This window comes from Erinaceus europaeus, chromosome 1 (assembly GCF_950295315.1).
Source record: "Erinaceus europaeus chromosome 1, mEriEur2.1, whole genome shotgun sequence".
Taxonomy (NCBI): Eukaryota; Metazoa; Chordata; class Mammalia; order Eulipotyphla; family Erinaceidae; genus Erinaceus; species Erinaceus europaeus.
This window is the reverse complement of record NC_080162.1, coordinates 109,775,724-109,788,888: the sequence shown is the minus strand read 5'-3', so window position 1 is coordinate 109,788,888 and position 13,165 is coordinate 109,775,724. Positions and strand designations below refer to the sequence as shown.

General features: G+C 42.1%; 1 protein-coding gene across 1 annotated transcript in view; it reads right to left on the bottom strand.

The window, feature by feature from the left end:
• Positions 1-11,540: 11,540 nt before the first annotated feature.
• The window catches only part of PDLIM1 (PDZ and LIM domain 1), a 77,640-nt gene continuing 76,015 nt past the window's right edge, over positions 11,541-13,165 (bottom strand). The window contains exons 6-7 of the mRNA XM_007533388.3: positions 12,495-12,612; positions 11,541-12,088 (exon numbers count right to left, since the gene is read on the bottom strand). Coding sequence (XP_007533450.1) covers positions 11,902-12,088; positions 12,495-12,612 — 305 coding nt within the window. The 3' untranslated portion in view covers positions 11,541-11,901. The remainder of the gene's footprint in view (positions 12,089-12,494; positions 12,613-13,165) is intronic.

Genomic DNA, 13,165 nt, shown 5'->3' with positions numbered 1-13,165 from the left:
CCCACATTTTATTTGAAAGTTAATGGTTTACACAGTTGTTGATACATGGGTACACTTTTTCATCTCCCCATCTTCTTCTTCTAGCGTTTGCCCTTCTTCTGTAGCCAGTCAACAGCGTCAGGTTGAGCCTGATGTAAAGTTTCGAGACCTCCTTTGAATCTGGAGAGGTGGCAGTTGTTGACTATGTGGGTCATAGTCTGTCTGGAGCCGCAAGGGCAGTTCGGGTCGTGTCTGGCTCCCCAGCGATGGAACATTGTGTTGCACCGGCCATGGCCTGTTCGATAGCAATTGAGGAGGGCCCAATCATACCGTGCTAGGTCAAAGCCGGGTTGACACTTGCAGGGGTCTGTGATGAGGTGTTTGTTCTTTACCTCAGCTGACTGCCAACTCTGTTTCCAAGAGTCTGGAACAGAGAAGTTCAGTGTAGGCGTAGGGGACCAGATTGGGTGACGAGACGTCAAGCGTTGGACAGGGTGGGTGAAGATATCCGCGTATATTTGGCAGGTCTGGTCGAGCATAGACGTGGGAAATGAACTTAGATGATGCCGCATCCCGACAAATATCTGGCGGGGCGATGTTGCTAAGAACTGGCAGCCATGGAACCGGGGTGGAATGGATGGTTCCAGAAATTATCCTCATCTCCCCATGATAAGGGTCAACAAAACACTCTTACCCTCAATTTAGGACTCCCCTAACCCCAGACTCCTCCATCCCTTCCCCCCCCCCCCGCCCCAGAGTCCTTTGCAATACACCAAACCCAGTCTAAGCTTTACTTTGTGTTTTCCCTTTCTGTCCTTATCTCTTAAGTTTCACCTATGACTGAAATCATCTGGTATTCATCTTTCTCTTTTTGACTTCTATCACCTAACATTAACCCTCCAAGCTCCATACAAGATGAGCCAGAGATGGTGAATGTTTTCTTCTGTGTATTTTTATAGTTTCTTGTCTAATATCCAGGTCTTCGGTTGATTTTTAAAATCTGATTTTGGTGCTTGGTGCTAAGTGGCAATTTAGCTTCACTTTTCTACATGTGGCTGTCCAGTTTTCCCAACACCATTTCTTGAAGGGAACTTCTTTTCCCTGTTGAGTGGTTTTGGCCCCTTTGTCGGGTATTAGGTGGCTGTATATGTTGATAGTCACTTTTCCAATTCCAACCATGGTCTTCCTTGCTCCTCCATCTCCAAGGAGGGTCCGTAACTAAAGACTCCATTGTCTGTTCTCAGTGAATGAAGTCATACACTCGAACTTTCAAATTAGACTACTTGAAAGTGACTAAAAACTCATAGATAGGAGACAGACTCAAAATATACTTGAGACAATCCCAAACACCACAAACATCAAGTCTAAAATTCAGAATACCAGGGGCCAGGTGGTGGTGCACCCAATTGAGTGCACGTTACCACGCGCGAGGACCCAGATTCAAGCCCCTGCTCCCCACCTGCAGGGGGGATGCTTCACAAGTGAATGGTAAAGACAAAGAAACCAACAAAAAAACTGTGTGGTGTTGGGACACAGTTGAGCTGATGCTCAGATCCATGGAATCGAGTTGTTTTTCCTCCCCAATGGCATTGCTTTCAATTTTAATCTCTGTTCTTTCTTTCCTTCTACTTGCTTTGGGCTTCTTTGTTCTTCTATTTCTAGATTCTTCAGGTGTGAGCTCAGATTATTTATTTGGACTTTTTCTTGTTTCCTGATGTGTACCTGTATTGACATGATTTTTTTTCCCTCTTAATATTGATTTAGCTGCCTTCGCTAAATCCTAGTTTATGTGTACATTACTCTTTGTTTCAATTTCTTCTTTGACTGTCTCTTTGATCCAACATATTTTTAAAATTATCTTTACTTTTTATTGGATAGAGATAGTCAGAAATAGAGAAGGAGTGAGGGGAGAGAGTGGGAGAGAGACAGAGAGACACCTGTAGATCTGATTTACCACTTGTGAAGCTTCCCCTCTGCAGGTGCGGGCCAGGGGCTTGAACTCGGGTCCTTGTGCATTGTAACGTGTGCTCAGCCAGGTATGCTACCAGCCAGCTCCAATCCAATAGTTTTTTTTTTTTTTTTGTCAGGGGCACAGTTTTATAACATACCCACCAACAAATTCTATGCCCTTGCCATCACCTGCACCAACAACCACCATCATTCTCATAGTCTGAGAAAGGTTGTTTGTTTGGTTGGTTTGTAATTAATTTCCCATGTTCTGTCTACAGTCAGCATAAGAGCAAAAACATCCTATCATTTTACATCTTTGTCCTCTCTACTTACTTCACTAAATAACCACATCCAGTTCTATCTGTATTTTCTCAAAGATACAATATCATCTCTTTTTTTAATTGCAGAGTAATACTGCAATGGATATAAAGATCTCATAAATTCTTTACCTAATCAGCTTCCACATATCCACTTAGTTTGGTTCTATGCCTTGGATATTATGAAGAATAATAAGCCTGCAGGTTACATATATCATAAAAGAGCATATTTAACATAATAAATCTTAATTTTATTGCTTCTAAGCAGTAAAAACACAATGTGTGTGTGTCAAGAGGGTATGACATGTGATATATATTTTCTGTCACTCATCAGAGAAGTCCTTTAACCTAAGAAACTTGTGTCTTAGGTCTGCCTATAAAAACTTACAGAAAGTTTATTTTACTCTTCACAGAAGAAAAAAAACTTAAACAGTTGAGTTGGAACACAGCTTAAAAGTCATATAATTAAATTCTTTATGTCTTAACTTGGGGACAGTGTAATGACTTAGTGAGACAAAGATGTTTATATGTAGTCACATAGTAGGTTAATATCAGAGCTCCTAGCTGAATGCTCTTTGTTTCCTCAAATAGATTTTTTTTTTTCATTCAGCCAAGTCAGAAGAAATTGTGAACATAATATTCGATGTAGGAAACACTTGCTTTTAAGTTTTAACTCTTCTATGCAAAATCATAAGATAACTGAAAGGTTGTGAAAGTTTATGATAACCTGTCTCACCTCATCATGGGTTTCAAAAGTTAGGTCACAGCATTATTTTTTTATTTTTATTTATAAAATGTAAATATTGACAAGAGCATAGGATAAGAGGGGTACAGTTCCACACAATTCCCACCACCAGAACTCCGTATCCAATCCCCGCCCCTGATAGCTTCCCTGTTCTTTATCCCTCTGGACCCAGGATCATTGTGGGGTGCAGAAGGTGGAAGGTCTGGCTTCTGTAATTGCTTCCCCACTGAACATGGGCATCAATAGGTCGATCCATACTCCCAGCCTGTCTCTCTCTTTCCCTAGTCGGGCAGGGCTCTGGGGAGGTGAGGCTCCAGGACACTTCGGTGGGGTCATCTGCCCAGCAAAGTTAGGTTGGCATAATATCATCTGGAACCTGGTGACTGAGAAAAAAAAAAGTTAACATATAAAGCAGAACAAATTGTTGACTAATCATGAACCTGAGGACAAGAATACTGCAGATGAAGATTTGGGGGGTCTCCGTTTTGGAAAAAGAGTAGTATGTCTATTTTAGGTTTATTCCAAGGGGCCCATGACCCTGTGTAGGGTTCCATGGTGTAATGGTTAGCACTCTGGACTCTGAATCCAGCATTTTTTTTAAAAAATTTTTTAACCAGAGCACTGTTCAGCTCTGGCTTATGGTAGTGTGGGGGATTAAACCTTGGACTTTGGAGCCTCAGGCATGAGAGTCTGTTTGCATAACTATTATGCTATCTACCCTCTGCCCTATTTTTTTTTTAACTTGAAATCCTCAATCTAAGCTCAGAAAGAAACGGGGCTATGAATTAAAAATACATTATCTTATACTTTGCTCTTTGTGACCATCAAAATGCTTAAGAACATTTGGGGCTGTTAGAATGAGAACTTAACAGGCATGTGGCCTGGATTCTAATTCATAAGTAGGCAGAGGATTGGCATAATGATGTGTGTTAATAGTGGGAACAAGTTAAACATTTTTGTATTAATGGGTGGTCTACTACTCAACATATATAAGAAACTTCTATAACTAAATAGCAAAAACAGTAATGATGACTTCATCAAACAATGAGCATACAAATGGCTGTCAGAGAAATGGCCTGGGTGGTGACACATGTGACTAGCATATCTAGGACTGACTGTAAGTTTGATTCCTGGCACCTCATGACCAGATAGTGCTCTGGCGCCATCTCTCAGATTCAGTCCCCAGCAGCACCATGATCCAGAGATGGGCAGAGCACTGGTCTCTCCCTCTCTCTTTCTGTATCTTTCCCTCAGTATCTTTGATTAAAAATAAAAAGAAGAGGAGTCGGGCAATAGTGCAGCGGGTTAGCGCAGGTGGCGTAAAGCCGCAAGGACCCGCATAAGAATTCCAGTTCGAGCCCCCTGCAGGGGAGTCACTTCACAGGCGGTGAAGTAGGTCTGCAGGTGTCTGTCTTTCTCTCCCCCCTCTGTCTTCCCCATCTCTCTCCATTTCTCTCTGTTCTATCCAACAACAACAACATCAATCATAACTACAAAAATAAAACAAGGGCAACAAAAGGCAACAAATAATAAATATTAAAAAAAGAAGTATGAAAAAAATAAAAAAGAAAAGCCCTCTTATTGCACAACTTGTCAATTATTATTATGTCACTAATTAAAAATAAAAAAGACAAATCGACAAGGTTAGACCACTAAACAAAATCATACATGTACGGGGGTCAGGCGGTGGCGCAGTGGGTTAAAGCGCAAGGACTGGCGTAAGCATCCCGGTTAGAGCCCTTGGCTCCCCACCTGCAGGGGAGTCGCTTCACAGGCGGTGAAGCAGGTCTGCAGGTGTCTATCTTTCTCTCCCCTTCTCTGTCTTCTCCTCCTCTCTCCATTTCTCTCTGTCCTATCCAACAACGAACAACATCAACAATGGCAATAATAATAACCACAATGAGGCTACAACAACAAGGGCAACAAAAGGGGGAAAAAATGGCCTCCAGGAGCTGTGGATTCATGTTGCAGACACCGAGCCCAGCAATAACCCTGGAGGAAAAAAAATCATACATGTATAAGGACCCCAGAATCACCTTAAAAAGTTTAATTAAAAATTTTTTAAGGGGCCAGGTGGTGGCACAACTGGTTGAGTGCACATGTTATAATGCACAAGGACCCAGGTTCAAGACCCTGGTCCCTACCTGCAGAGAGAAAACTTTGAGAGTGGTGAAGCAGTGCTGCAGGTGCCTCTCTGTCTCTCTTCCTTTTTATGCCCACTTCCCTCCTGATTTCTGGCTGTCTCTATCCAATAAATAAATAGTGGTAATAAATTTTAAAAATTTTAAATAGAACTGCTGTGTAATCCAGTAATCTCACTCCTTGTCATCTGTCTAAAAGAACTGAATTCAGAATCTCAAAGAGGTATCTGCTCTTCCACATTTATTGTCATATTATTTACTATAAAAGATAGCCTAGATGCCCAATGACAGATGGTTAAAGAAAGTATAGCTTAAATGCATATATATATATATATGAAAAGATTGAATAGAATCAAGTATTTCATTATTTATGATATATACAATGATATATTATTAAGCTTGTTAAAAAGGAGGAAATCCTATCATGAGGGCCAGTGTGAATGAGCCAGGAGGATATTAAGCTAAATGAAATAAAGAGCAATACAATAAAATGACTACTCTATCACTATACTTATATTCTTAGTTTAAAAATTAGGTATTTACCCTGTGGAGAGCAGTCTGGAGAAGTCTCAGAAGGCTAGTAATGGATCTCTGCTATGACCTGGCAATTCCTTTCCTGGGGATAGATCCTAAGGAATCAAAACACATCCATCCAAAGAGCTCTGTGTACACTATGTTCATAGCAGCACAGTTTATAATATCCCAAACTTGGAAGTAATCTAGGTGTCCAACAGCAGATGAGTGGCTAAAAAAGTTGTGGTCTATATACACAATGGATATATATACTCAGCTATTAAAACTGATGAAGTGCTCTTCACCTCATATTGGATGGATCTTGAAAAAAATTTTGTTAAGTGAGATAAAGTCAGAAAGCAAAGAATGAATATAGGATGATCTCACTCAGGGGCAGAACTTAAGAAACAAGAACAGAAGGGGGAAATACAGAGTAAAACTTGGACTGGTAGTGCCTTACAACAAAGAGCTCTGGGGAAGGAAGGAAGAAGGGGGTTGGGGAGAGAAGGGAACTTTAGATTCTAGTACAAAATTATGGTCAAAATTATTGAGAGGGAGAGAGGTTTTTTTTTTTTTTTCCCCCTGCAGGCGGGGACCAGGGCTTGAACCCAGGTCCTTGCACATTGTAACATGTGTGCTCTATCAGGTGCACCACTGCCCAGCCCCTTTATTTGAATTTCCCTGACAAACACTTGGAGCATTTTTTCATGTTATTGGCCTTTTGGATCTCTCTCTATCTGTTTTTTTTTTGTTGTTTGCTTGTTTTTTTTGTTTGTTTTTTACTGCTCAGCTCTGGTTTATGGTAGTTCAGGAGACCTGGGACCTTGGAGACTCAGGCATGAAAATCTCTTAGCTTAAGCACTATGCTTTCTGCCCCCAGCCTGAATCTTTCCTTTGGTGAATATTCTGTCCATACCCTCTCCCTATGTTTGGATGGGGTTATGTGTTTTTTGTTGCTGAGTTTAGTGAGCTCTTTATATATTTTGATTATTAGCCTCTTGTCTGATGTATGACATATAAAGACCTTCTCCCATTCTATAAGGGGTCTCTTTATTTGGGTGGTAGGGGTTTTGTTTGTTTGTTTGTTTTTCTTTCTTTCTTTTAAATTTATTTATTGTGTATATATATACCACAACTTGCTCAGCCACTCATCTGTTGTTGGACACCTGGGTTGTTTCCAGGTTTTGGCTATTACAAATTGTGCTGCCCAAAACATACGTGTACACAGATCTTTTTGGATGGATGTGTTTGGTTCCTTAGGATATATCCCCAGGAGAGGAATTGCAGGATCATAGGGTAGGTCCATTTCTAGCTTTCTGAGAGTTCTCCAGACTGTTCTCCACAGAGGTTGGACCAATTTGCATTCTCACCAGCAGTGTAGGAGGGTTCCTTTGACCCCACACCCGGGAGAGAGTTTTTTAATAGACACCTATCTTGGTGAGATACGAAATTGTCCTTATGTGCCAACAATTGTACTGTGAACCAGAAGAAGGAAAAATATTTTTAGAAAGATGTTTTATATAAGTGTAATACAGAATTTGTCCTTTTGAATTTTGTCCTATAGTAACTGTCAAACTCATAGACACAAAGAGCAAAACTGAGAAATGCTACACACATACAAACTATTGTATTTTACTTTATGTTGTTTGTAAACCATTAATTCCCCCCAATAAATAATAATAATAAAAGAGACAAAGAACAAAATGGTCTTTGTCAGGTGCTTGAATAAGGAGGAACTAGGAGGGACAGTTCAGTAGGTGTAGGGTTTCAGTCACACAGGAGAAAAGTTCTAGAGACGTGCTGCTTAATGTGCTTACAGGGGCCGGGTGGTGACGCACCTGGTTGAACTCACATATACAATGCACAAGGATGTGGATTCAAGCCCCTGGTCCCCACCTGCAGGGGAAAAGCTTTGCAAGTGGTGAAGCAGTGCTGCAGGTGTCTCTCTTCCTTTCTATAACCCCCTTCCTTCTTGATTTCTGGCTGTCTCTATCCAATGAATAAATAAAGATAATAAAAAAATTTAAAATGTGGGGGGTCGGGTGGTGGCGCAGTGGGTTAAGCGCACGTGGCGCAAAGCGCAGGGACCGGCGTAAGGATCCCGGTTCGAGCCCCCGGCTCCCCACCTGCAGGGGAGTCGCTTCACAGGCAGTGAAGCAGGTCTGCAGGTGTCTATCTTTCTCTCCCCTCTCTCTCTGTCTTCCCCTCCTCTCTCCATTTCTCTCTGTCCTATCCAACAACAAAGCAACATCAACAATGGCAATAATAACCGCAACAAGGCTGCAACAACTAGGGCAACAAAAAAAGGGGGGGGAAATGGCCTCCAGGAGCGGTGGATTCATGGTGCAGGCACCGAGCCCAGCAATAACCCTGGAGGAAAAAAAAAATTTAAATGTGCTTATAGTTAGCAATACTGTGTGATGTAGTTAACATTTTCCTGAAAGTCTAGGTCTCATGTAAAGTATTTGTACTCAAAGATAGAGCAAATATTGATAGGTGACAGATAGATAGATAATTAAGCACATCCAAATAAGCAGTTTTAGATGATTGCAGATATTTTAAGTAAATTTTGTTATCAACTCTTGGACTTTGACTGCTGAAATGAGGTTACCAACGGGTCAAATAAGTTCAAAGATTTCCATGGACATTTGACACTTTGTTGGTGGAAGCAGTGTGATAATACCCATTTTGCTGAGATGTGATATTGTGCCCTTAGACCCAGTATAGTGTTGTAAACCAATGCCATCTCACTTACATACAGTTCACTCTCTTTATGAAAGGTAAACGCTATTCCACACGAAGGGAACAATGACTTCCTTACTCTATTTCTTACTAATCTCTCCTTTTGATAGATTCATTCTCTATATTCTTCACCTGGGAATTCTTTTCTTAAAATGTTTTATTAGTGATTAAATAATGCTTAACCAGATTGTATGATAACAGGGGTACAATTCCACAGTTTCTACCACCAGAGTTCCGTATCCCATCCCCTTCATTAGAAGCTTTCCTATTCTTTATCCCTCTGGGATTAAGGACCAAAATTCTTTATGGGTGCAGAAGGCAGGAGCCTGGCTTCTGCAACTGCTTCTCCACTGGACATGGACATTGGCAGATGGATTCGTACCCCCAGCCTATTTCTCTCTCTCTCCCTAGTGAAGCAGGGCTCTGGAGAGGTGAGGTTCCAGGACACATTGCTGAGGTCAGTAACCCTTGAGGCAAAAAAAAAAAAAAAAAAAAAGTTTATTAACACAAGTAGAACCTGAAATGGAATTGGCATGTTGGCATATCACACCAAAGTAAAAGACTCTGGGGTGGGTGGGTGGGGAGAATACAGGTCTATGAAGGATGATAGAGGACCTAGTGGGGGTTATATTGTTATATGGGAAACTGGGGAATGTTATATATGTACAAACTATTGTATTTACTGTTGAATGTAAAACATTAATTCCCCAATAAAGAAATTTAAAAAAGTTTATTAATTAGTGTCCTTGGTTGAGACATGGGAGAAGGGAGAGTGGGAGTAACAAGAAGTAACACTAATGAAGGGTCATAGAGGTAAGGAAGGAGGAAAGCATGGAAGGAGAGTGAAAAGAACAAAACTGAGCAGAAGCTTGGGGCTAAAAACGCTCCAGGTTTAATGAAGAACTCCTGTGACCCCCCCCTAAAAAGTCTCCCAGAACTGAGTGGAGCTAGCTCAGTGCCTTCCCCATGCATCAAACCACAGCAAGAAGGACCCACCAGACCACTTTTTCTATTAATAGAACTTTAAGATTTCAGGAATTTTTCAGGAGTATGGACCAAAGATCTTTATGGGGTGCAGAAGGAAGGAGGTCTGGCTTCAGCAATTGCTTCTCCACTGGGCATGGGCATTGCCAGGTGGATCCATACCCCTCCAGCCTGTTTCTGTCTTTCCCTAGTTGGGCAGGGCTCTGGGAAGGTGGGGTTCCAGGACACACTGGTGAGGTTGTCTGTCCAGGGAAGTCAGGTTGGTGTCATGGTAGCATATGCAGCTTGGTGGCTGAAAAGCGGTAAGATATAAAAGCAGGAAAAAGTGTTTAATAATCAGGAACCTTAAGGTAATGTAGCAAATAGAACTAAGGGTCTTCGTGTGGGAAGAAGCTAGGAAGTCTATTTTATGAATATTCCAAGGGGTCCATGACTTTAGTCATTTTTGTCTGGGTGGGCTAAGAGTATTGTCTAGGAAGATGATGTCAGAGTTGAGCATAGGACTAGAAAGCTGGGTTAGGACAGAGAGTAGCTCCCAAATAAGAGTGTTCGGACACGAACACAGAATCTGAGCATGTTGTCCATATTTCTTATCCATATTGGGACAAGAATAGAATTAGCATACACCTGACATTAGCCTATGAGCTGAGCAATGAACTTACTTATGGAAATCCACAAAAGTTTCTGGATGAGTCAGAACTTATTAAAGAGTCGGCATGCCAAAAGTGGCTCTCCGTCCCAGTGAATGAAGCTGTAGCTCTCTTCTTACTGCACTCATGATGCAGAAACGTCTCACTGGGTGGAGTCTCACAGGGACCACAAGCCTCTCCAGCCTGCCCGCCAGGGCCTGGGGCGTGGCTCCTGAAGGGAGTCTCTTTTCCCTCTGCAGGCTGGAGAGGCTTGTGGGCCCAATTTCCCCGAAGGAAGGGCTGGAGGACAACTCAGCTGCATTCTCGCCTGCCAGGACCTGGACTCAGATCCCCCGCAGAGTCTCTTTTCCCCATCAGGGATGCAGTGCTGTTGGTGGAAGTACACTTAAGTTGGTTGTAGGTGTGGTATGCAGACACATGTGGGTGATACTGGATTGTACATATGATAACAATTGTCTTTTAAATTATTATTTCCCTGGTTCCTGGGTGGTGGAACACTTGATGGAGAGCTCACATTACAGTGTGCAAGGACCTGGTTTCAAACCCCTGGTCCCCACTTGCAGGGGGAAAGCCTCATGAGTGGTGAAGCAGGGATGTAGGTATCTCTCTTTCTCCCTCTCTTTCTCTCTATTCCTCTTGATATCTGGCTGTCTCTATCCACTAAGTAAAGATAAGTAAAAAATTAATATTTATAGCTGTATTGTACCGAAGCAAAAAGACTTTGGTGTGGCGGGGAGAGTTCAGGTCCTGGGAACATGATGGCAGAGAGGACTTAGTGGGGGTTGTATTGTTATGTGGAAAACTGGGAAATGCTATGCATGCACAAACCATTGTATTTTACTGTCGACTGTAAACAATTAATCCCCCAATAAAGAAATGAAAAATAAAATAAATTTTATAATACAATTTGAAAAATAAAAATTTGAAAAATAATAGTAAAATAAATTATTTCCCTGATAGTTATTTGTATTTCTTTTTTTTTTTTTTTTTTACTATTATGGGAAGATGCAAATGATACATTTATTAAAAATAAGACCTAAAATTGATGTACCTTAAGAGCTCAAATAGGTCACATATTAAGAGTGTATATATATGTGTGTGTGTGTGTGTGTGTGTGTGTATACACACACACACACACACACACAAATCTAGAGACAGATTTTACAGTAAGGATTAATATATGTAAAGAGAAATCAACAACTGGTAAAGCTTTTTTCCCCATCTATTATTTTGAAATCTCTCCTTTCCTTCAATAAGCCCCAGCACAGCAAAAATGGAAAGAAGACATTGTTGCACTAAAATACATACTAAGTATTCTCCACTCGCATCAGAGAAAGACAAGCTGAGGAAGCTTCAAAGAAGGAGAAGAGTGTGGCTTATCCAAAGCCAGTCTTCTCACACCTAGAGGAAAATGTCTGCAAATTTCAGAGTGGAAAACCCAAAAACAAGAGGAAGGGCTGCCCAGATCTCATCTGGCTTGCAATCTGAAACGCCACACAGGGTCAAAACCACACTTGGCTCGAATCTATACATTTATTGAGTAAAAACAAAACCAATGTCAGACACAGTAGATTCTGTTGGGTTCAAATGTGGCCGATGCCCTCCTCCAGCAGCAGAGATGTGCGGATGTGCAGAGAGGACCTGGTGACACCAGGCAAAACAATCTTCCCTTCAACGTAAAAGCAGGTATCACACAGCCGGTGTGAGTCAGTGAGCAAAGGCAGGGGGCAGGCTGCCATGTTTAATGAGCGGGAATAAAACCAAAAGAAGCGAGAACTTTCAAGAGAGGAGAGGGGAGAAGAGCCTGAGCATGGGGAGCACAAGAGCCACCCCACTCCAGGAGCTACTTGGAGAAGAATGTTGAATGCAGACACACTGGCTCACTTGGGGAACACAGTGACCACGTCATAGCCCTCTGGTGGTGTGACCCGCTCCCGGGCATGCTTTTCACAGTAGATCTGATCTTCCACAAAGAAATGGCCTTTCTGTTTCAAGTTGGTGCCACAGTCGGTGCACACGTAACACTCGGGGTGGCGGTGGCGGTCTCGCAGCTTCACAAACATACCTCTGTATGAAGAAGGGGAAGGGGTCCGTGAGGGACAAGCACCTACACATGGCACCCAAGGGTACCCAGTGGCCTCTCATCACAAAGGAACTACTCATTCCTGACAGAGGTCCAGAAACATCTCCTTAGAAGCTAGTCTGAGATCCCTCCCATTTAATCACAGCAGTCCTGTTTTTTTTTTTTTTTTTTTTTTTCTGGTCTTACATATTCCTAACCTAAAGGTTCCACAGCCAAGGAAAATGTTAACACCTGGCCTTGGGACACAGGCTCTAGGTGGCCTCAAGGCTCTATTTCTCCAGGCTGGACTTTCTTCTCCCATTAGATGCCAAAATGTCCAACATGTAGGACTTTGCACATTCTCATGGCTTTCCTGCAGGGTCCCCCAGGTCAGGGAAGGCAGATACTTACACAATGCCAGTGCCACATTTGTCACAGATGGGCAGCTTCTGGGCATTTCCAATCGATGCAGCCACTTTGGTGACAGGAGCCTTAACACTTCGGAATCCGGAGGGTTTATTGGGATCCCCTAAAATGAGAAAACACACACACACACTTGGATTAAAAGTCAGAAAGGACAGAATTGCATAAGTAGCACTTAGCTTTTTCATAATTAATACAATTGCATTCCAGTAGGGCCAGGGGTACTGGAGTCTAGCAGACTTGACTCCGGTGAGTGATCCTGAGTAAGTTACTTAATTTCTCCGGTCCCCCAACTTCTTTTTCTATAAAACCAGGCGATCATTTTAACTGTGGTACCAAAAGGCTTTTTAATTATTTATTTATTATTGGATAGAGACAGAGAGAAATTGAGAGCAGAGGGCGAGATAGAGAGGGAGAGAGAAAGACAGACACCTGCAGCCCAGCTTCACCACTCATGAAGCTCTTCATGTGCAGGTGGGGACCGGGGGCTTGAACCTGCATCCTCGCTCACTATAATGTTAGTGCTTAACCAGGTGCACCACCACCTGGCCTCCTAAGATTTTTAAATATACAGAATGTCTTTCCACAATAAATACAGCAGGCAATTCACCCTCAAAGCACAAGTAACACTGCATTCTGAGTATGGAAATTTAAAAGTG